The 25,436-nt window shown below is 41.2% G+C and overlaps 1 protein-coding gene across 2 annotated transcripts in view; it reads right to left on the bottom strand.

Moving 5' to 3' along the window:
* The window catches only part of CFAP44 (cilia and flagella associated protein 44), a 969,845-nt gene that overhangs the window by 302,509 nt on the left and 641,900 nt on the right, over nucleotides 1-25,436 (bottom strand). For both annotated transcript variants that reach the window (XM_078656625.1, XM_078656626.1), the window contains 2 exons: nucleotides 7,002-7,132; nucleotides 784-977 (listed from right to left, as the gene is read on the bottom strand). In XM_078656625.1, coding sequence (XP_078512751.1) covers nucleotides 784-977; nucleotides 7,002-7,132 — 325 coding nt within the window. The remainder of the gene's footprint in view (nucleotides 1-783; nucleotides 978-7,001; nucleotides 7,133-25,436) is intronic.

Genomic DNA, 25,436 nt, shown 5'->3' with positions numbered 1-25,436 from the left:
AACCTGTGACTCTTGAGGTCAAACACAGATTTGTCAAGTGGACGCATTACTCCAATGAGCTAATGGACCCAGCTTTAATGTAATCTTTAGATATTATGAGCCTGGTTTTGAGCAGGGGCAGTCTGCAGTCTTGCAGGCTGCCACCCTGGCTAGACTACTTCCCAACATATTTTAAGGCCCGGTGGAGATCTCTGTGACTTTAGAGGAGTCAGTGCCACGGAAGCTCCTCTGAAGGCACTGAAGGTTGCTGTGTGGCTGCTCATCAAACGTTTCTGTTGGTCAAAAACAAACCCCAAGTGGGATTTTTTTTTTAAAGACAAAACTAATTTCCCTTGGACTTTTCTCCCAGGGAGGGTTATTTTCCAATTGTTTCTGTTCACAATCCCCAGGGTTCACCTGGCAGTACCGAACTGAAAAAAGTACATAAGAACATTCTCTCTAAACAGGTAGATGGCCTAATGCATTTACATTGACGTCAGGCATTACAAACTCTGTCGGGTCATCAGTATAGGGATTTCGGACAGAGGAACAAGCGGGGGGCACCTCTGTCCAAACATTGGTGGTCTACCCAATTCTAAATTGTGTGGGTGGACCGTAGTTTGGTGAACAGATACTCAGTGAAGCAACCTTTACACAATACTCTAAATCAGGCGGAATGTCTACAAAATAAAATCACACAGGATAATTACATAAAACAGCAAAAATAGAGAAAGGATCTGGAAGAATAAACAACTATAAGAGTTCATTCAATGGGTTATTCATCATGTGTCATCACTATCCCACCTGCTGCTCTGGCTTCTCTGGCTACATCAGCTTCTTTAAATCGGGCATCAAATCGGGTACTTGGTTTCTTGGCCACATTTCCTTGCACTTTATAGTACTTTTCCGAGAGTGCCAGGAGCCTGTATGTCGAAACATTGTGGCTGCTGCCAATGGCATGAACGACCACAGTGTCGTACTCAACAGAGGAGCGGAACCTGCACAAGAAGAGAGCAAAAGAGGACATCATCTTCACACAGATTCAGACATTGGCCATCATTCGCCTGAAGGGGTTAGATCTAAATATGCAAGAAAATTCAGGCTATAACTTGGTTTTTCATATAATGTGAACAAGGACAGATGGAGACATTTGGATTGGTCTAACCTTGCAGTGGTCCTTGGTATGAATTGATCTAGGAGCCATTGGCTGTGGTATTACCTCACAAAAAGTGGTATTGGAAACTTCATTAGACAAAGGAGTCATTTGGCCAAGACTGCTAGTGTTCAGTCAAAAAATGCAGCCAGCATGTTAATACATTTACTAGCAAAGGTACAAGTATTGCAATTAGATTTGGACTCATCATCCAGACATGGCTGTGACTGAGTTACATATTGACTGCTTGGAGACTAAAGACTGACTGACTAAAGACTGACTGACTAAGGACTGACTCACTCCTTGTAAAGTGTAAGTCACCTAACATTGGAATAAAGAGGTCCCACTGAGTAAATATATGAAGGTTAACACATGACAAGTTACAAAACAAGCAAAACTCGATTAAACAGTCAATGTTATAAAACCACCTTAGATGTCTTGGACCAATTGACTGTTTTTAGATCAGCTTCATTTACATATCCATATCAATAAACTTGATGTTCTATATCCACACTTCCTTGTTTTCCAGTGTGTGCACTGAAAACATGTCTTGTAGCATGCTAATGGCCTACAAAACCAACACATTTTCACATTATGAATGTATTTTTGACATTTGGAGAGTACTAATCCCCAAGTCTCTAGGCGATCGGTGAGTTACCAATCATACTGATGATGAAAATATAGAAGCCGTTAACTAAATGCTAAATCGCAACGTTTAACCAATTGTGCAAAACAAATGCGCACGGACTCCAATTCTTTGTATATTTGCTTTATTTCCCCGCAACTTGCCATTACGCGTCTCTCTCACCTCAAGTGACCTTGATCACACGGTAAACGCTCTGCAAATCATAGTTTTTAACCCCTTGGTGCCGGGTAGGCATAGAAAACAGACTTTGATTGTGTCGGCGTTATTGCGAACAACAATTACCATTTTTTATACATACCACTTCTGCCATCAATGTCAACATAGAAAAACATTAACAGATGAATCTTGTGTACCAATGTTTTACTTTCTTTTGTGCAAATTACATTAGCTATCATAATATCAACTATTGGATGACATGCATTGGTATCAATATCCTTATTCATCAAATGTTTCTAATGTTATCATGTTGAACATTGAAAGATATTTTCTTTGTGTGTGTTCGCATTGTCTAATAAATCCATTAAAAGCTCTGCAATTTATTACTGCATGAATGTTAACATTTTTTAACAGGCATGGATTATTGAGTTATTTCCAATCAGAATATTAAAGTGCTGTTCATATATGTGGAAGATCCAACTAAAGTGCTTGTGCTACCTCAAAGTGCTCAAAGCCTGATCGTTACAGTGCCATGTGTTATTATATAAAACCTATGTGTTTCTTACCAAAGGCAAAAAAAATAATTGTATATAAAAAGTTTCAGCAGATAACTGGCTTGTGTGGAACTGCATGGCTTATATTTTACTAGTATTTAAGATTTTAAATTTAAGTTTTAAAATCGTAAAGTAGAGTCATATGGTGAATAGGCATGGTAAATGTAAGGTATGAACTCCTCCAATGCTCTTGGCCAATAACCAGTGAATCCTATCATGATATAGGTGCATGTGAGACACTCTATTCTAATCGCCCAATCAAATTTTATCAGATTTTTCATGTAGCAGTCTATCAATTGCACTTAATCCACCATGAATATGTAGCAGCAGCAAATAAATATAAATATACACATCCATATACATTCGAAAAAATAAATAAAATGTATATAAATATGTAAACAAATATCCACAAATGGCATGACACATCATCTTAAATGTGATTTCATAAGAAATTGTGCAAATCTACACTGTTGTTAAGACCTGAGGAGAACTTAGTGTCTAATTCTAGAATCATTCTTGATTCTAATCTCCCGAGCATTTTCTCTCCATTTCCTCCTCCTCGGAGCGGTGGTATGGCTCCGATTATATAATATGTGAGACATTTTAAATCATTGTTGTGTTCTTTCTTGAAGTGTCTAGCAACAGGGAACGAGGGGTCTGAATTAACTATGGCCCTTAAGTTTTGGAGTATTCTTACATAGACCTGGAGTTTAGTACTGCCTATGTATCATACCTTGCATGTGCAATCAAGTACATACACTGCATGATCAGTTCGGCAGTTGTAATTCGCTTTGATAGGCATCTGTCCTGAACTGAACAGAGTAGAGTAATGAGTGGTATTAACGCCAAACTTGCAGGCCCTGCATGAACTACACTTGTAAAAGCCTTTCCTAGAGGCTAGCCAAGTAGTCAATGGATTTATTTCTGGACTATTTCGGACCAATGTGGTTCTCATAGAGGAGGCCCTCCTGAATGTGAGAGTTGGTTTGTTAGGGTTTTTTGTGCCATGATAGTGTCTGTTAAGATAATAGGCCAATGTTTAGTTATTATCTGCCTAAGTTTATGTTCTTGCTGGCTATAGGTAGTTATAAGCCTGACAGTAGGGCCAACTAACCCCCTACCCTCAGTGTTTGGATTATTTTTGCTATTAGCCAATACGTTGTCACTAGTGATGGAATTAGCTCTCACAATCGCCGGGTCCAATATCTTTCTCTGAACTGCATATTCTCCATAGGTAAGTCTATTGATAAGGTGACTGGGGTGGTGGCTTCTGGCGTGTAATGTTGAATTGCCCTTACGATGCAGTGTCGTTTCAAGTTTATCTTTAGTGGTGAATACTTTGACATCAAGGACATTTGTAGTGTGTTCATCGATGTGTGAGTACATTCTAGATTGTACTGGTTATGATTAATAGCTTCAATAAAGCTAACTGCACTCTCATTGGTACCATGCCATACAATAAAAACATCGTCAATGAACCTCATCCACTTAATAACATGCAAGTCAAACAATGAGCCAAGTGTTTTTTGAAGACCTGCTCCTCCCACCAGCCTCCTTGAAGACATGCATAGATTGGGGAGAAGCAGGCTCCCATCGACACCCCTCTGACTTGCCTGAACACCTCATTCCCAAATAAAAAGAAGTTTGTTGTTATATAGGCACCATTTAATCAGTTCCAGTAACATTTTGTTATAATTTTACATCTCTATCGGTCTCTTGTTTAAAAAGTATTGCACCACATTCAATTCTGTTAGATGATCTATGCTTGTATAGAGTGATGTTATATCAAGCGTGAAAAGCAGGTATTCCTTAGATCATTGTATTTCTTGAAGTTTCATTAAAAAATCACCTGTATCCTTGATGCAGGACAGTAATTGTTGTTCATGTTCCTGCAGAAAGAAATCGACGTATTGTGAAATGGGTTCAAAAAGACAATTTTTTGCAGAAATGATAGGTCTTCCTGGAGTTGGTAGGACCTCCTTATGCATTTTAGGAATAAAGTATATGATAGGAAGTACCGGATGTTCTTTATGCATAAAAGAAAACTCATAATTTGTAATAAGGCCTTCTCTTTTCCATTGAAGTAGATCTTTTTTCAGTCTTTCTTTGGTTGTATTATATTGTTTAGTGTTGGAGCGTTCATAACAATCTGCATTATCTAGTTGTCAGTATGGCTTCCGTGATGTATTGCTGCTTAGGCAACAGTACTATATTTCCACCTTTGTCTGAGTTATTATTAACAATGTCATTGTGGCCAGTGAGTTTTTTCATGAGATTGTCATACTGTTTTTGTTGAAATGTTAGTTTCCTTATATTTTGTTTGTTTTTATGATGCAGTATCCTTAAATCATCCACTACCCTCTCATGGAATATGTCTATGGCATCCTTGGGCATCAGTGGTATGAATGTGGAATTGGGTTTGAATGGACTCTGGGCTCTTGTTGATATACAAAACCCTAAATCTTGTAATCTTTCTTGAGTAGATATGGTTTCATCATTGTCTATTATTTCATCACTGGCCAATTCCTGCATCGTAAGTAGAGTGTTGGCATCAGATACTTGCAGATTTGGTTGATTTGGACTATTGTTGTGTCCTGCTTTGTTAATTTGATCTAATCCCTCTTTGATTGTGAAGAATTTGGCAAGTTTTAGTTTTTGTATAAACTTAAAGATGTTTGCCCATAATTAAAATTACTTTTAGGACAGTACGATAACCCTAATGACAAAGTTGAATCTCTGCCTTACTCAAAGTTAAATCTTTCAGTTGATCACCTGAACCAAATCTGAAGGAGGATCAACACCTTCGAAGGAAACGTGTTGATTATGGTTAACAATACTTGTATTCTGTTTGTAAATGAAAAACAAAAGGGCAGCGTAGTATACCTGAGAATCTGAGTATGCTAGCAATACTTGACAACAAGGGTTCCTTCAGATTCACTAAATATTACATTTTTAGGTGCTATAGGGAGCCAAGTCCCGCCGAACCAGAAAGTACAACAAAAGAGGATTCTTTCAACACATAAACCATATATTAAATACTGTTCATTGAGCATAGTCAATTTAAGCAGTCAGTAGGTGCTCCATATAACGGCGAGTGACCGGTGAAAGAAAGGGTATGTGTACAGGGCAAAGCAATGGAAAAGACAAACAGTTGCGTTTGTAAACAACAAATGCTTGGTCAGCACAGACTACCATTCAAGTGCCGGCTTCAAATGAATTTCAGTGAGAGGCGTCTGTTCTTTCCTTATAAAAGTCTCAGGCGGTTAAGACATGCCGACTTCTTACTTATACATGAGTAATAACTGAATAGTATCAGAATGTATTAGTCATGCAGGTGCCTGAATAAAAAATAGATACATATTTGTATGCAGGGTATAAGACTTGCTCAATATCAAGCCCTAGGGGCATATGGTCTTTGAATCACTTGTGATACGCCATCCCATGGATCAGCTACTGTGGATCACTGTCTGCTTGAATAGATGTATGCACAATGACCAATATTTAATATATGTTTTATGCATTGACAACATCCTCTTTTGTTGACCCTTTTAGGTTGGCCCAACTAGGCTTGCTATAATAACTTTAAAAAAAATCATATTTAGTATATCTGAAGGAACCATTGTTGTCTATTATTGTATTTAATTTGTCAGCACAAGTTTCAATTTCAAAGAGAACTCCTGATTGTGCTGGATGGTTGTTCTTCTTTTTAGGAGTCCTTATCGTCCCTTCCACTGAGAGAACAGTTAAAAGCCAATTGTTTAGGTAACAAAACAACCATATTCCCTCTATCCTTAATATGCTTCTACAAAAGGGAGCACCTTTGTATAACCTATAGATACTGACGACACCCACTAAGAAAGCACCCTGAATTAACAATGCTTACTTTCCGTCAACAGACACTTCTGTGCAGGTAGAATGGGAATGTTGATCAAAGCAGCTTAAACCATCATATCTGTATTCTGTAACATGCTTGGTACCAGAGGCAAGATGCTGAACTTTTACCTTGTTTCATATACTTAGTAACTGCTTTTAGACATAAACTAAGACTCAAAACTTCAACTGCAGATGCTGGGGATGGGTCAGTATCTTTAGTAAATCCCCATATTCCAGTGTACCTGATGTACGCTTTCTATGGCTGGTCTGCAGCACTGATGAAATTTATCTTAACAATTTTATGATGTCTGATGCAAATGTCTTGAAAGGTAAGATGTGCCTCTTCATTGTGACTGTAGGACATTCTGGTTCAAGGTCAGCCTTTGCCACTCCAAGACCTCTAACCACAAAAAACACTTTGAAATGACCAAAGGGGGTTTCAAAGCCACGTAAGAAGAGGAGTCGAAGAGGATCTCTTTCGGAAAAAGAAAGACGTCCTATGACTTAAGACCTAAGTCCATGGCCTCTTACCTTAAAAGTATTTTCTCTTAGGTTTTGTCATGACTTTGTAAGCATAGGTTGCTCCTGTGTCTATGAAAAGGAAGCGGAAGACAACAGAATAAGCAAAGAAGGCTCTCACCGTGTTTGTAGTTTCTGAAGCCCAATACGGTGTTTCTCCTGCTCCCAAGCTAGCTCCTTCAGCACTGTTCGGATTCTCTCTGATGTGAGCCTCTCCATTTCCTCGCGAATTCGCTGATCCATCTCAAATTCCTTCAGATAAAGAGGGATATATGAGGCATGATTTATACTTTATAAGTTACTACAACCTCACTACACTCAATATAATTTGTTTACTGGGTAAATCAAAGAGATTAGTTTTCAACGCCGCACGGAGGCACAGCTAGGCATCCATTACAACTACAAAGAAGACTGGCTTTGTTGGATGTGAAATGTGATACTTTAGGGGTCAGCGGAGCTTCTTGATGCTTCAACTGCCAACTATATAGTCCGGTAAATCAATCTGTTCCAGCAGCGCTGTGGCTGATGTGTTACCCTACAGCTGCAAGCAGGTTTAGCAACCCACCTACGGACGTCTGCAGTTAAATGACCATAAAATGTGCTATTTACAAGTGGCACAGGTGTTAGGTTTAGTTCAGCGCCAATCACGAGATGAAGTGTGTACCCCCAACAGCTGTTGTAAATGGAACATCTTTTATCTCATCATTTTCTCACTATAATGAATTTTAATTAGAAAATTCTTCCCTCGTTTCAGCAGAATAGTCTAATAGTGGTCTAAATAAGAGGGGAGGAGGATGTCCCCAAATATTTTCTCCTAGTAGTAGGACTTTTAAATTCAAATGTAGTGTGATTACAATGAAGCTGATAATGATACATTTCAGGAAAAAATAAATGTATGTCCTAGTTCCAAGGCGCAGAAGGTGGGCTCGCTTTCTGTATAATGTGCTGCTCTGTTGCCTGAATAGCAAGTTGCCTGGAGAACTCTCAGCTTCATTCAACATACCCATTTGTTTACTTCTACACTGTCTTCAATTCAGAAGGAAAGGGCACAGCTATGGCGGGGATGGGGCTTGTTCTCATCCTTAGAAAGCTCTACAGAAACACAGACCAAGGTAGGGCTAACTCATATCTCTATGGTATTTAGATAAGGGAGCAGTAAATGGGGTGTAAGACAGAGGTGGGTGTTTACCTCAATAAAGTGCATTTTCTTCTCGAATAAACATGGTGTCATCATGAGCATCCCCTCTTTGATGACAATGACATTATGATCTTGAATCACCTTAGAAAGGATTGCTGCGGAGCCTGAAAGCCATTAAATCATATTCTCATGACAATTACTTAAAAATAATTTAGCAAAATGTCTGTGGGGCATATTGGATCTGGTAAAACCTGACAGCTGGCGTCTGTTAAGTTGGAGGTAGTTCCTTGCTATAGGTATTTGGGAGTCGTGATGGATGATCACATAATTTAGTAAATGTTAACTGAAGTACTAAGAGTTAGGGTACTGCACACTATGAACAACCACCTGCGGTTAAAACATCAAATGTGGTCAGTAAGGCTTTAAGAAAGCATGTAATGCCAAGGTCATTATAACTGCATGGCACGGGTCTCCATCTGTATGGTCACTGAGACGGGGTGGTGACCTCTATGTGGAGAAAAGCAGCTGGGCTGGAAATTCAGTGTCATGGAGGTTATCAGGTTTGAGTTGGTCGGGAATACAATCACATTACAACAGAAGAATGAAAAGACCTATGCCAGGGGGACCCAGAGTGGTACAGAAACAAACTGATGACTGGATGGAAACTTCAATCTTAACAGAGCAAATGTATAATTCTCTGTTGGTTAAACTAGAGTTCAAGTGACTGTTCCAAGTCTGCCTTTATTACACATGGGCAGCCGCTGCTGTAGTATTGAGTGCTAGAACTACTCTGTCCCTCTGCCCTTTTCTACCTTCATTTCTAAGCCAACTCAGTGCTTCGTATGGTGTTGTTGGTACTAAGAGAATGTACAGAGTTTGCTCTGTGGATAAAGTACTCATTGAGAACTTTGGTGTGCATTGATAGAAGATAAAGTGAGGAGAAACAGGTAATGGAGCTTCTAATAAGAGTGGTCAACGGCTGAGAAACTCTGGCACTTGGTCAATAAAGTGATCTGACTATGGGAGGGAAAATGTTTTATTTGTGTGTTCTTGATCTATAGATTCTGAGTGAATTGTGACTAAGGGCCCAATTTAAAGTTTGGCGGATGGATATTCTTCTGCCTTATGGACATCCCGTCCACCTTATTATGAGCACCATAGGGTATAATGGGCTTGTAATATGGTGGACAGGATATCCATCACGTTTCTGAGGGAGTAAACCTCACACCAAACTCTAAATCAGGTCCCAAGTTGTTTTCAGTGGAATTGTTCATGATGTAGTGGCAACGTGGAGATCTTCTTAAAGTTTTTGGAAACTGAGTTTTCAAATTATTTTAACAGTCGATTTCATGTTAATTTTGATGTTTTCACAGATGCAGTGAGTACCAGGTACAAACGCGGTTAACAGGTGGTAACCATGAATGTGAAGGCTCTAGGAACACTTGTGGAGGAATAGTAAGCAGAGATGAAGCTTCAGCCTTAAGGATACAAATCTCACCTAGTATAACCTGGAGCGAATTCCGAGAAAATCATCAACTGGTCCTGATGGAGCGAGGTGGCAAACACAACATTTTGTGTACCCCTCGTAAAGTTAATGTCCCATAACATTAATATTTACTGGTTGCATGTTTTGCGAAATTAAACAACTGTAGAGTAAAGTGCACACATTATTTTTATTATTACACACGGGGAGAACTATCTTGCTTGCATGATGCAAATAAACCCAGCTAATATGTATTGTTTTTGTGTTGTGGATTAATGCACAGCTTGAAAAATAATCAAAACGCAATTTAAATGTGCTTATTGTATTTATTTATGTGGTGGAGAGTTCGAAATGTAAGTATAAAATGCATTTATGTGGCTCATTTGCTAGGTAACAACTAACTGGGAAATATTAGTTAGGTGGGAGGTAAACAGAATGGGTTTAAATTCAATAATTAACATAAATCTGTGTTTGTTTTTACGATAGTTCCAAAAGTTGCCTCTGAGGCCTGAGCAAAGATGGCCTCTCGGGTAAACTGTGAGCAAGAGCTGAACTGCGCAGGCGCACCAAAACCTGCAAGTCAGAGTGAACTGTTTGTGCTCAAAGAGGTTCAAGGCTGATGTGGCCCGGAACCTAGGATGGGTGCCAAACCTGGGCGACTGAACGTTGAGATCATGAGAATTTTGCTTGATGTTTCCACTCAAGGAAATGGCTAGGCCAAAGACTGTCCTAAACAAAGACCCTTTATTCCTTACTGAACCATCGAGAAAGTGATGTCGTAAGGGTGAGATGATGCTAACCCACCCCGAATTTGTCCAATGAAATTTTGAATAAGAGATGTTAGATACAATTTAGATAGATTAAGTTGGAGAAATAGGGTATAAAACCCCCTGGTTTTGTCTAGTTGGGGTCGCCTTTTCAATTTCTATCGGAGATGCTGCCCGATTGCTGACCGATTCCTGGATGTAAGAACTTTAATTTTTACTTGTTTGCTTTGCAGGACTGAAGGATAAGATGAGGGTGTTAGTTAGGGATGTTAGAAGAGAATGAAATTGGAACTATCTGTTCTTTGCTAATCTTTAACTGTTTTCTAAAATAAAGCGATTTTCTTGAGCTCTAAATAAAATGATCATTTTGAAATAAAGTTTAAGATTTTACTGAATAAAGATTTACTAATGCCTAAATGTCAGACATGATAAAGTTTTGTTTCTGAATAAAAATTAGATAAATGAAGAAGTAAAAGCTAGTCTTTGATTCTTCCTACGCTTAATTTTCATTCTAGTAGATACATTGCCACTATGGTGGGGAGTCTGAATAATTAAAGTCTGATTAAAACCATGGTAAATGTTTTAAATCTGCAGGTGTAAATAATGGATAGTTAAATAGGTTTAGAAGCTCCACCTAAATGTTACAGCGTTTCTCCATTGCGATTCACCGGAGCCTTGAAGCCGAGTGTAAGTGAACAGGGTAAATGCGCAGTGTTATGTGCCCCACTGATGCATGATTTGTGTGTTTTAAGGTTTCAGGGTAATGGTAAGTGTCAATTAGAAATTATTTCTGGAGCCGCGCTGTAGCAGTTATTAACTTGGTAGCAGAGTAGTGGTTACTAAGGAAATTAGCTAGGGTTATGGTAAAGTACTATATAGAGTTTTGATGTACTGAATTATGACTAACTTCTGTTGAGTTTGTATTACGTTACATGTAGTCCTGGAAAGGCTTCATAGAGTAGGGTGAAGCCAGTGCCTCCGTCTGCAGGTGGAGGAAGTGTGGCAAGGTAGTCGCACAGTGAATTAGTCTGTTTCAAAAAAGGAGTATCGCCGAATACTGCAGTGGTATCGTCGCATATCACTGTTTAGGGACCTTAGGTGTGAAAGGATAAATGAATAGTGAGGACAGTCTATGAAATTTCAGCCTTCAAGTATAGGGATCATTCCGTGCTTCCCGACTAAAACTTACTGCTGGGAGAGTAGTAGGTCTTAACCCGAGCTTGTTTGAAGGGTAAAGGGAGTGGCGTCTCTCTTTTGCTAACAAAAGAGGAATTCTGTGGTGGGTTAGTGGACGCGCTGCCTACTGGTAACACAGAGTTCATGTATATAAGAATAGGGTTTTCCTTATGAACGTGTGTAAATGAAATTGCAATACGCGTTCAAGTGAAACTCTGGGACTGTCTCTAAGGAGGTGAAAAAGATCTCTGTATGTGCTTTCCTAGAGAAGCAAGATCGTTATTGCCTGATAGAAGGGTAAAGCCAGTAGTGTTGCTTTACCGGCGAGTCTAAAAATTCTGAGGAGATAAGCGTCCTCTACTCCGGTTACAGAATACTTGAGCGATTGAAAATTCTATCACTTTATTAGCGAAACAGATTAGTGGATTTGTTTTGTGTAAGTTACTAACTGATTTTGTAAAATATCTTGTAAATACGGCTTCTTGAAAAAACCCTGTAAGGGAGGGGTCAGTCGGCGCTGCAGAAGCAGGAGCGCTGGTGACGTCAAAAGTGTCGCGCTGGGATTGGTCCGTGTGACCAAGACAGAGTAGGAGTTGATTGGTTCATCACAGAAAGCAGCAAAGGCTATTGGTGAAGCACTATCGTGACGTATCGTGTTCTAACTGGTGCATTAGTGCGAACCGCGCTGTGATAGGTTGGTGTTACGGAATCAACAACAGAATAGTACGTGATCTTTTGAAAGCAGGAAAGTTTACCGAAAATGTCATACTACTATTATTATGATGATGACAGAAAGAAATCTTCATGGTTTAAAATGCTGAAAAACGTGTTTGTAAAAGACAAAGAGGTAGTTACGAGAGAGGGGAAAATACTTCCTTTACCGAAAATGCCTGCTTCCTATATGTTGACGAAATATGGTTACCATACGTGTGTTTGGTTGGAAAATTGGGTACATTATACCAAGGATGATGGTGTGTTAGCTTTTCCGGAAGGAGGATCCTTTGATTTGGCTATTCTGAGAAATTTGAGAGACAAAATGATGAAACTTGAACCGAGACCTAGACCAACTCAATTTGAGGCATTAGTTGAGTGGGAAGATGAGATGCATCAAATGGAAAGTGAGAGATTGAGTAGGCATCTTAGACCGAGAGGTAGAGGTAGAGATTTGTGGGGAGAAACTCATGAGACTAGAATGCGAAGATGGAGGGATGGAAGTATGTGCGATGGCATGTATCCCGTCAGATTGGTTGAAGAATATGAGGGACGAAAAAAGTACAGAAAAGAAAAAGAATACAGAAGTGGGAAATCAAAGCTATGGTGAAAGTGAATCAGAGGATGCTGTTTTAGAAGAAATATTAAATAGGAGACCACCCCCATATCAACCAAGTTCTTTATGGACTATCCCAAATGCCCCGATGGCAGAAGAAAGAGTTGATGAATCACCAAGACAACCATCAAATTTTAGAGATTTTCCTGAAAGAGTAGAAACAAGATATGTCCCGAGTACACCGATAGGAGAAGCTAGAATTACAGGAACTCCTGTACAAAGTAATGATTCACACAGAATTGTGTTAAGTGCAGAAAGACAAAGTAATGAACAACCAAACATGTCTGATTATGAGCGTTCTGCGCATGAATTGATTCAAAACCTTACTAGGAATATGGAAGCTGTAACTGTACCAGTAACCATAGGACCTGTTATACCGGTATTCGAAGACCAGAAAATAAAAGAGCCAAGATTAACCATTCCATTACAGCAAAGTTTACAAAGAGCAAGAGAGACCAATTGTCCTGATCTATCAGAAATAAGGCAGAATATAAGCGTAAACCCACCAGAGTTAACTCTTAATCAAAATTTGTCATGCGGATATCCGACAGGAGCAGAATCTGACTCTGCTACTCCAGAGAGAAGTACCGATAAAATAGATTTAACGCAGAAACCCATGGGACCATCAGAAAAAGAGTTAAGTGAATGGATAAAATCATTGAAATTAAAAGAGCAAGAATTAAAAGTGTTGGATGTGGCTAAATTAAAAATAGATATGGAAGAATTAATAATTGGAACAATTGGGACTGACAGATTAAAAACATACCAAGATGATGAGCTCATGTTTTTATGTAAAAGTATAACATGGAGAGCTAAGACTATGTACGATCAATTAGAAGAAGTGGCAAGTGAATGTGGAATAGACTTTTCCAAAATAAAGTCATTGCAGAAATCTTATCGAGTAGATTTTGCAGAAAAAGACATTGAAAATATGAACACTGCAGGAAGAAAAGTCCAGATAAAAGATTTGATTGTGTTATTGCGCAAATGGGGTGATGTAGGCAAATGGAGAGTCAAGTGGGCAAAGAAGAAAGAAGAAAATAGTGATAGGTCTACCTTAGCTTTCCCCATTAGAGAAAAGGGAAAAGTGGCAACTGAATTCCCTATGAGAGAGATTCCTGGAGGAGGATATGTACATGTTCCTTGGAGCAGACAAGATATATTGTCATTTACGAATGATTTCCCCAGATTGAGAGAGAAACCAGTAGAATGGTATCGACAAGTTGACAGATTTGTAAAGGTACTATAGATTGATTTACATGACATAGTGGTACCAACAGATTTATGGACAGAATTTAAAATATCTGTGGATTGACCAAGAGAGGAATAACCCAGAGATGAGAAAACGGGAGCTCCCTCACCAGATGTGATGAGGAAATATGAGCAAGTGATAGTATGGTTGAGGAACAAAATACCTCCAAAAGAAACTGATTGGGTAAAGATAGACAGAACAACGCAGGAGCCAAAAGAAACTGTGCATTCATTTTATGAAAGGTTGTTATTAGGCTTTAAACAGTACAGTGGTTATGAGGAATTAAATGAGAAAGACATGAGTCACTTTGTTTGCAGATTTGTATATGGATTAAGACCAGAAATTTCAGACATGATTAGACATAGTATGATGGATTGGCAGTCGAGTTCAGTAGATAAGGTTCTGAGACAGATTGCAGTGAGGAGATTGATGCAAAACAAAAGAAGCTGAAAGAGAAAGCCATGTGGGCACAAGTAAAAGTAGTCGAACAACAAGTAGCACAGATGGAGAATAAGAATGCAGGGAATCAAGGTGGGATCAAAGGTAAACCTAAATTGGTGGGGAATATTGATGAGTTAAAAAAGAAAATGCCATGTTTCAACTGCGGCCAAATAGGGCATTGGAAACGAGAGTGTAAATGTCCGCCTAGAGTTAATGGGGAACATACATCATTGAATCCGCAGGTGCAGTTTGAGGTAAATCAGCAGCAACCGCAGCAACAGCAGATAGCAAATTAGCAAAGTCAGGTGCCACAACCGCCACTGCCATACAGAGGGAATCAGCAGAGATACAGTGCAGAGACAGGATTCAGCGGAGGTGAGCAGGTAAAAAGACCGCATAGAGTAAATGCGTGTCCTCAATATTGGTTGCAAGAAGAGAATGTCAGTGAGCCGGATGAAAGTTTCTGACGGTGCCTGAGGGAGGAAGAAGAGTGTGTGCTTGGAGCCATTCTTGAGGTAGATCAGTCAGGTCCATTTGTGAGCGGAAAGGTGAATGATGTGGAAATAACTTTTCTAGTGGACACTGGTGCTACCCGTTCTACTGTTAGATCAGTGGAAATTCAAAATCTTCCTCTCTCAGGTGAGACAATCCAGGTTGTAGGTGTAGCTAACAGACAAATAAATGCTCCTTTGACAAAACCAGTTGAAATAGAGATTGGGACATATAAATATATGCATCGGTTTGTGGTGTGCGATAGCAGTCCTGTTAATTTGTTAGGCAGGGATATATTGTGTAAAATGAATTGTGCCATATTCTGTTCACCAGATGGCATAGAATTGCAGACTCCAGATGAAGATAGTTTGTATAAACTGACAATGCTCATGATTGAGGCAGAACAAGACAAACTGTTTCCTGTGTTTGATAAAGAGAAAATTCCTGTTGAACTGAAAGAGGCAGTGAAAGAAAGGGTGTGGGATTTCACTGGAAAGGATATAGGTTTGATGAAAGGAGTTGATCCTGTGAAAGTGTCCATAAAAGAAGGTGCAAGTTATCCGAATATACCGCAGTATAAAATGACTGCCGAAGTAATTGAAGGAATTACTCCAGTGATTGACAAAATGATTGAGCAGGGAATACTAAGAGAAATTGAGAGTAGTCCTTGTAATTCGCCAATTATGGGATTGAAGAAGCCAAACGGAACATTTAGAATTGTGCAGGACCTGAGAAAAGTCAATAAAATTGTTGTCCCATGTTGTCCAATTGTCCCGAATCCAGCAGTGATTTTGTACCAAATACCTCATGATGCAGAATGGTACACAGTGATTGATTTATGCAATGCGTTCTTTACTGTTCCATTGCATCCAGAAAGCCAACCAATTTTTGCGTTTCGTTTCCAAAATCATATCCTAGCATGGTGTAGAATTCCACAAGGGTACACTGAGAGTCCATCGATTTTTAATCAGCTGCTAAAGAAATCTTTGGAAAATTTGAGTATGCCTGGAGAATCTGTGTTGTTACAGTATATTGATGATCTTTTAGTTGCATCAAAAACAAAGGATGCCTGTGTAACTGATACAGTGGCATTATTGAATCATTTGGCTGAGGAGGGACATAAAGTGTCTCCATCAAAATTGCAGTTTTGCCAGAAAGAAGTAAAGTATTTAGGCCACAAGATTGCAAAGGGAATCAGACAGATCACAATTGAGAGGATTACAATGATGATACAAGGAATGCAGCCCCCCCAAAACTCAAAGACAGGTAAGAATGTTCCTAGGAATGGTGGGTTATTGCAGACAGTGGATAAGTGGATTTTCATTGATTGCAAAACCATTGCAGAGACTGACAAAGGCAGATATCAGAGACCCTATTATTTTGACCAAAACAGAGATGGAAGCATTTGAACAGCTAAAAACTAAATTGTGTGAAGCACCAGCTTTGGGAATGCCTGATTACGAAAAAGAATTTGAACTGTACTGTAGTGAGCAAGAAGGATGTGCTCTGTCAGTATTAATTCAGAGGCATGGAAGAATGAGAAAACCAATTGCGTATTTCTCAGCTGTTTTGGACCCTGTTGCAAAGGCTTTGCCAGGTTGTCTAAAAGCAGTAGCAGCAACCAGTGTGAGTCTGGAGCAAAGTGAAGGAATTGTGATGGGATTTCCTGAGAGAGTCTAGGTACCTCATTCAGTGGAGATTCTCCTCACAAGAGCAAAAACTCAGTACATGACTAACAGCAGAATGACACGTTATGAGAAAATAATTCTGGGAGCTGAGAATGTGACAATTGCAAGATGTGTAAATGTTAACCCATCAACACTGTTACCTGATACAGTCGAAGCAGAAGTGAAAGGTGAGCTTGATCACAAGTGTTTGGATGTTCTGGAATATAGCACAAAGCCACGTCCAGACATTAAAGATGAACCTTTGTTTGAATCAGATTTTGTAATGTTCGTAGATTGATCATGCTTGAGAACAGAGAGTGGTGTTTTAAGTGCTGCATATGCTGTTTGGACAGTGACAGAAGTGCTGGAAGCATCTTGTCTGAAAGGAATTCATTCTGCTCAAATAGCGGAGTTGATTGCTTTAATACGAGCATGTGAGTTGGGAAAAGAAGTGGAAGTAATCATAGTGACTGATAGTCAATATGGTTATGGAGTTGTTCATGATTATGGACAGCTCTGGTCCCAAAGAGGTTATTTGACCTCTGCAGGAACACCCATTCGGAAAGCAGAGTTTGTGAAAACACTGATTGATGTGATACAGTTGCCTGAAAAATTGGCTGTGGTAAAATGTTCCGCGCACAAGAAAGGTGTAAAGGATACACGAAGATTCTGCAGGAGCGTCAGGAATCCGAAGTATAATCCACAGCCTTCCCCTGTAGCCTTCCGACTCTATCAAGCACTAGAGCACAGGAGGCAAAACAGGGGAAAACAGGGGGACAAAACAAGGAAAGGTTGGGGGTAACAAGTGGGTGTTGAGGGTCTTCAGACTGGTCGTCTCAACCTTCTTGTGGGCTTGGCAATCAAGAGAGACTGTAATGCAAAATGTTATATTCTTACATCTGAAGAGGACAATCACATTCCCAATTATACAACATAACCTTTCATACCTAGCTACTTGTATGTTGATGTTCCTGAATGGATATGAAAGAACCTCTGGAAAGGGATATAACTGGAGCTGCAGTGAAGAAGACAATACCTTCATAAGTCGAATGACCTAATGTATACTTGTATATGGCGTGACTAACAAGATATCCTGCTCACTCTGATCTTCTGTCTTAACTGCAACGAAGCACACCCCAAAGGATTATTTGAACATAAGAATTCGGTTGTCAATATCCTGGATAGTGGAAACAACATCTACAACAAACAAAACAGGGAATCAAACACTGCAATACAGTAGTACTGATACCAATTACAATGTGCAGCGCAAGAATGCGCTGTTACCGTGTTTCTGGAACATGTAGCTCTAGCCCATTCCTCTCTGGTCCACGCAAGATATCAAGTCCAATGAGGTGAAGTAATCACCAGAGCTGAATAACCCCCAAGAGTAATTGGTGTGAGAAGGGATAAAGAAAAGCCCTAACTAACTAAGGGCAGCACACCTGTAACAACCCGGCCGCCAGCGGAGCAGAACCCGGCTGGCAGCGGAGCAACCTGGTGTGGTAGAAAAAAGGAAGGGTGAAGGTGTGCCCGGCCCGTCAGCGGAGCAAAACCCGGCTGACAAGCGGAGCGGGAAACGAGGCCAACAACAGAGGGAGGATGCCCGGCTCGTCAGCGGAGCCCAAGCCCGGCTGATAAGCGGAGCAGCAAGGAGGCAAAGGTAGGGAGAGGGAATCCCGCCGGATGGCAGAGTCAAACCCGGCCGCCGGGCGGGACACCAGAACACTTCACAGCAGCTAAATAGGGAAATGACACGGAACGTGTCAAAGTGCACAAGCGCGGTGGAGAGGCGCTTTGTAAACAAGAGAGACGGCCCGCAAAGGTTCTCAAACGAACCAACAGAGCCGCAGACACTCTCACTGCGGAAGAACGCCAGGACGGAGAAAAAACGGAAGTCAGGCACAGGAAGTCAGGCACAGAAACGAACCCAACGGAGCTAGACGCTAGAACGTGAAGCGTCGCTCCCTGGGTCAAGAATACCTTTATAGTGCACAATTAAAGGGCTAGCGCACTGGGAGGGGGCTTGAGGCATGACAAAAGGTGAGGATTATATCACCAGAGGAAACAGTTATGCGGATGCAATTGCAAAGCATTGCGCCAAAAATCAAATTTCAATCAATCGGGAGAAAACTGAAGAACATGTTCCAAGTCCTTTAATGCTAACCACTGTAGTGGAAACTTGGCAGGAAGAGAAGCAGATGCAGGAAGAGGCAGGAACAGAAGAAAAACATATTTGGTTAAAATCAGGTTGCAGACAAAGGGAGGAAGATGAAATTTGGGTTTACAAAGATGAAAGACCAGTAATGCTCGATAGCATGATTTCAGATATGGCCCGAATGTACCATGGTCAAGCACACATTGGCAGAGACGCTATGATTCGTCTCTTTTGGCAGACTTGGTATAATCCTAAATTTAGAATGATTGCTGAAAGTTTGTGTCAAAGATGCTAGGTCTGCCAGCAATTCAATCCAAACAGAAAAACTGTTGTAAGTTTGGGAACCATAGGACGGGAGGGTGGCCCATTTACAAGAGTTCAGATGGATTTTGTTGAATTACCTCCATGCAACAGACTCAGATATGTTCTTGTGATAATCTGTTTATTCTCTCGATGGGTAGAAGCTTTCCTCACGAGAAGGAATGATGGAATAACTGTTGCTAAGCTGTTCTTGCATGAGATAATACCACGTTTCAAGTTCCCGGTCACGATTGAATCGGACAGAGGCCCGCATTTTCAAAATGAGTTGATGCAGATGATTTGTGAAGCTCTGGACATTCGCCAGAAGCTACAATGTGCATATAGACCTGAGGCTTCAGGAGTAGTTGAACAAGTCAATAGAACAATTAAAAATAGAATTGCAAAGATGTGTTTGGCAACAGAAATGAAGTGGCCAGATGCTTTTCCACTTGTATTAATGACATTAAGAAGCATACCTGACAGAAAAACTGGATTAAGCCCTCACGAAATCTTGATGGGAAGGGTGATGAGGCAGGCTTATGTACCAGTTAATAAGTTACTAACTATAAATGATGACATCATTCTGGATTACTGGAAGAATCTATCTGATGTAGTAACTTCTGTGCTCCACCAGGTGGGAACTGAATCGAATACCAAAGAGAAATTCCAGCTCATGAACTAGTTCCTGGAGACTGGGTGCGAGTGAAAGTTCATCGCAGAAGGAATTGTTTGGTACCAAGGTGGCAAAGATCTTGGTCAGTACTACTGCAGTTAAGTGTGCTGGACTTAAAAGGTGGGTTCATGCTAGTCACACCATCCGTGTGCCTGAACCTGAATACCCATACGACGGTGAAAGTACAACTGACTCTGATTCTGAAGGTGAACCAGAGAAGGATCCAGATATTGTAGATCAACAGGAACGTCGACATCTGGAAGTATCAGAAGCCAGTTCTGCGTCAGAAGGTGAAGGTGAAAGGGAGATTGTTGAAATACCAGATTCAGAAGATCAACTTGAAGGTCAAGAATCGGTAAAGACAAGCACCAGTAAAGACGCAAAAGAAAGTGAAGAAAAAGTTGTTGACAAGGAGAAAACTGTAAAGCAAACTGAAGACTCTGAAGGCAGGAACGGAAATCCTGAGCCTGGAGAAAAGGAAGTAACTCACGACAAGGATGAGATTCCAAGTATCAGTTATGAAGGTGTTACTAACAGAGTAACAGTAGAGAGAACTGAAACTGATGAAGACGAAGACATTGTAAAGATCATAATCAATGATACAGTAGAAGACACTGAAAGTGAAACTGATGACAAAACAGATGAAACTACATTGAGAAAAAGCACAAGAAAAAGAGCCTGGAGAGTGAAGCATAATACAATAGAGCCGAAGACTAAGAAAGTCTGCAAAGGAGACCATTGGCCTAAAGGAACTGGAGGATTAAGATTCAAAATAGTGAACAAAACAAAAGAGCAAGAAGATCAAGTGAATGAGATCTCGAGCCAGAAAGAAACATTGGGAAAGAAAGGCGTCGGTGTGAGAGGTCGCCGAAAATGCTTGCTCCGTGAGCCTGAGAGTTTTGGCTATGATTATCGATCTGGTATAGGAGCTGTGATCATGTCAGAGTTGTGAGCACGGTGTATAGTGGTAATTAACCCAGATCCACTATTGTCCCTCTATTACCGCTCGAAAAAGACAAAGACAGCAGAACAGCCGGACGAAGACGACTGCAGATTAGCGCTGGCTAAGGTGCTCCCAAGCTGAGGAGTAGAACTGGTCAGCGTTGAAAAAGCCTTAGTCTGAGGGAGACTGTGCGGGAGCAAGGAGAGCCAGGAGAGCCAAGAGCCAAAGTGCTGAGCCGAGCTGAGGGGGATAACTGAGAATCATCACTACACGCATCAAGAAGGGAAAAGAAAAGTGATTCGGGAAAGAAAACTGAGACAATTCCTGAGGGCCTGAATTCTAGCAATCCGCTACTTGTCTACGTTTCTACTTGTCTGCCCTTGGATGCCAGTGGATGTCAGTGGATGCCGACGGATGCTGGTGGAGTGCTTCGGGATTTTGGGGCCTGAGCCTATGTGAGTCTTGTGGGGAGCCTCTGGGCATTAAATGCTTCCAGAGCTTGAGCCGAGTTCGGGCTTCAGGCCGCACCAGCCTTGCAGCCGTGAGTACCCTACTGTTACAGATGCAGCGCTAGATGAAGTGCCTCTCGGTAAAGATTACCGATAGAAAGACCGGACTAAGTACTGGTGAAAAGATTTAAAAAAAGATTTTTAAAAAAAACTGTGCGCTAGAGATATATGCATTGTCCCTCATCTGTGCTATGGTGATTAGGGCAACAGCTCGATGGCCTGACAGAAACCAGCACAAACGGTGAAAAACGTCAATAAAACGATCAGTGGCTGTCAGTAAGGCGAAACGGGCAGAAAAGGGACGGTACTGGTTGCCCAAGTCGTTCAACCTTAGAAAAGGTGCAGATAGAGTGGCAAGCGTGCCCACGGATTGACAGATCAACAATCAATCAATAATTCAACAGACAGGCATCCCGGCAACATAGCAAGCTCGGCAAAAAAATTGGTAGCTCAAAGAGAAGAAATCTACTAGTAGCAGCGATACACTCCCCCAACACAGGCAGTCACATCATATACTACATATACCTCAGTGACATTGGTCTTACCCCCTTAGCAAAAGTCCTGGCTTCAAGAGTGTGCCTCCAACTACCGTTTTCTTGAATCTACAGTCGTCATTATCGCCTCGCCTCGACTGCTTGCCTGCTTTCCTGCTTTCTGCCATGTCATCAGCGAACACTGTGGGACGTGCCTAAAGGAGAGGCACGCTTCACGTTGCCAGGGGAACGGCGCTGGCGCTGCGGACGAGCAAGCTGACTCGGCAATCCTGGCTCGCTGGACAGGAAAGCCACAGAAAAAGTTCACAGGGAGCGAACAAGCTCCAAAACAAGTTAAAACAAAACAAAACGGAGATACTGCGTGTGGACAGAAGGCAGCAGGCTTAGGGTAAGGCTCAGATGGTTATGCCTGAGGGTCGATAAATCAAAAGTACAAAACAAAAAAAAACAAGCAAGACGTAAAAACGCTGGGAGCAGTTCATAAAACAACGTGCATGAGCTGCTTGACATCAGTCTATTCAGTCTATTTAGACTTTCACCCTGCACGTATTAAGCCCTTTGAGACTAAGAGAGCAGGCATAAGGGCATCAAGAGCAGTTGCTGGAGGGGCACGGACTGCTATAAAATTTGCTATTAAAGTCGAAATAGAAAGCAAGACAGTACGAGAAAGATTATCTACATCTGCATGGGCACCTGCAGGGGCAACTGCAAGGGCAAAGGTCAATAAGGTGAGAAAAAAAGCACCAATACTTTCACCACTGAAGCTAAGGCAATCAGTACGACGGCCAATACCACTGTCACAAGCGCTAGCATTTGAACAGGCACTGGCTATGGCGGGAAATACGGGATCAGGTGGTGGAGGTGTAGCTGGGGAGCGGTCAAGTGACTCATTCTTATAGAAATCCACCCTGGAAAGAGACGTATCAGACACACAGGACTCACTGGACTCACAAGTCGCACATGTATCACAACCGACCCAGACGCAGACCCCGGAGAATCAAGAGAATCAAGAGAGTCTGGAGAGCTCAGAGAGCCGGGGAAATATTAAAGGGGCACGAAATTTACAATTCCAACAGAAGGCAAAAGATACGCAGAGACGACCGGAAACTAGGGGGTCAATGGCAAAGGAAAATAATGAGGAAAAACATGATGGAAACGTAAGAGCTAAAAAACAAGACGGGAAAATAAGAGACACTGAAACAGAAAAGAATGCTGACAAAGAAAGTGATAAGGGGAAAAGGAAAGGTAAGGAGAAGGAGAAAGAGAAAGAGATGGGAAAGGAATCAGAAGATACCGAAAATTTGGAACTGTTGGCAAAAAAAAAAAAGGATACAAACAATCAAAAACTTAAAAGCAGCGGCCAAATCATACGGACATTCGATAGATTCTCAGCCTAGAAATTCTAATATATTCAGTCCACTGATTAAGGAGGGGCTACGCATTTGCTCTACTAATGAGAAACTGCAGAACACAATGCATCAACAAGGAAATCAAGAGGGTGTTCCCGGCGATGTCGACTCGGCCGCACGATTGGAACAGGTTGATGCGGGGGAAAAGATCATGTTGGGCCCCAACTCAGATTCAATCCTGGACTCATGCCCCGGTATAGAAGGGTCTGGAGTGGCCACAACCAAAAGGAATCAATTCGAGAGTTGCCTCAAACTTAAAGCAAATGCAAAAACAACAATTGATGGACAGAATGCAGAACAATGTCATACATTCACCCGAGTACAGAGATCTGGGCCTAAATCCATCGTTTGTTTGCACTCAAACTTAAAGCAAGCAGAGAGAACTACGATCATCCTCCTCCTGCGACGCAGACATACTACACGGGGGAATTGGCCCAACCCCGCAATGACGTACTTTCAGAAGGATCAGATTCGGATCTGTACAAGACAGGTGTTTCCATCTCCAGCGAGCCCAGCGAGGAGAGTGAAGCAACTGAAGACCCCAAACTAGATGGACCAACTCCGGAGGCATCGGTTTTCACGGCTACTAGAAATATAAATGAATCTGTACAAGGCAAAACGCCTAGGAAAAAGCTTGAAAGAAAAAGAAGTAGACACAAGAGGCAATCAAAATTAACCCACGAAGAAACTACAGATCCGGGGAGCAATACGGAGCAAACCTCAGGGAGAACTAAACTAATACGCAAAAGCTCCCACTCAAAATCAAATGCTGAACCAGAACGGAACCAGAGCATTACGGACGCACCCGAAGAAGAGGGGGGGCAAAGGCAAAACAGAAATGGAAATGGCACTGGACGACTATAAAGCCTTCACCGAGAGAAGTCCTCAGCTCAATTAAAATCTTCCACCAAGACGTAAAAAAAGACAGTCAACGGAACCCTGGGGCTATCCAAAAACTTGAAGGTGCTATTAACAAAGTGAGCAACACCTGCTTGGAGATCTCTGACAGAATGGGCTCTGTAGAAGTTCGCACAGAAAATTTAGAATCTGATGTTTGCAAGCTTCAAGCACAGGCAAAGGAACAAGATGGCATAATAAGAGACTTAATGGCAAAAGTTGAAGACCAAGAAAACCGGGCAAGGAGAAATAATTTGCGTTTTCTCGGGATTCCTGAGGGCTTAGAAGGAAGTGATCCAAGGGGCTTCATGTCCAACCTTCTCAAATCTGCATTCCCGGAACTCAACTCTTGGGAAATGGACAGGGAAGTTTACCGTGCACATCGTTTTCCTCTGACTTTACCGAAACGCTCAGATAAATCAACACAATATCCTAGGGCTATGCTGGTCAATTTTGGAAACTTTATCCTACGTAATGCTATATACGACATGGCTAGACCTACCACCAAAAGAGAACACAAGGGATTTATGTTCTTTGTTAGACCGGATTTTGCACACGCTACTGTTGAACGCAGATGGCGAATGCGACAACTTTTCACCCCCTTCGAAAAAGTTGGAGCTACAGTTTTCTTGCAAAATCCAGCTCGCCTAAAGATAAGCTTCAGGGGATCAACGAGAAGTTTAACAAGCGAAATCCAGGCAGAGACTTACCTCAAGGAAATATCAAAGAGAGTGAAACTAAATAACGGCAAATAAGGGGGACATAACGGGAAGGAGAAATTTAAGGACTTTAGCATTGCGGTGCAAAAATATGAACTATTTACTACCCAGAACGTATAAATATTATGGGCTACAGCTTGGAGAGGGGGCGAGGGTGGGAACTGGATAACAGCTTGTTAATTAAATAGGATATTAATATTTGGCCTTGTGTGAAAAGTAGCTAGCGAAATGGCTGAGCTGACAAATGAATATCAACCGCCATCCAGTCGATACATCTAGGGTACATATTACCAGGCCAGGGCAAGCATAGGCGCACTGACTATACGGTCGCCCACACCTGGGTACTCCAGGACCCAGGACGCCTCATAGGGTGGTAAGAGGGGGGTGAGGGGGGGTGGTAAATGGGAGGAAGGGAAGGAAGGAAGGGAATGGGGGAAGACCAAGGGAAGATAGTCACCAAAGAGATTAATTGTAGGGCTTTAAAAAGAGCAAATTTGCAACAAGGATTTAAAGAGCTGATAAACACGCATGTAAAGAGATGTAGTGTCTGGAAAATGGCTAATACATTAATACGCAAGGGTCAGAAGGGGCAAAAGGAAAAACAAATAACAAACATGGCTTTAACTCAAAGAAAGATCTTTAAGAAGGATGGCTAGATTAAGAATTGTATCTTTAAATATCTGCGGCCTCAACGACTTAAAAAAGAGGCAAACG

This window comes from Lissotriton helveticus, chromosome 8 (genome assembly GCF_964261635.1).
Source record: "Lissotriton helveticus chromosome 8, aLisHel1.1, whole genome shotgun sequence".
In the NCBI taxonomy this organism is placed as follows: Eukaryota; Metazoa; Chordata; class Amphibia; order Caudata; family Salamandridae; genus Lissotriton; species Lissotriton helveticus.
Note: the sequence above shows the minus strand (reverse complement) of the source record. Positions and strands in the feature narration are given on the sequence as shown.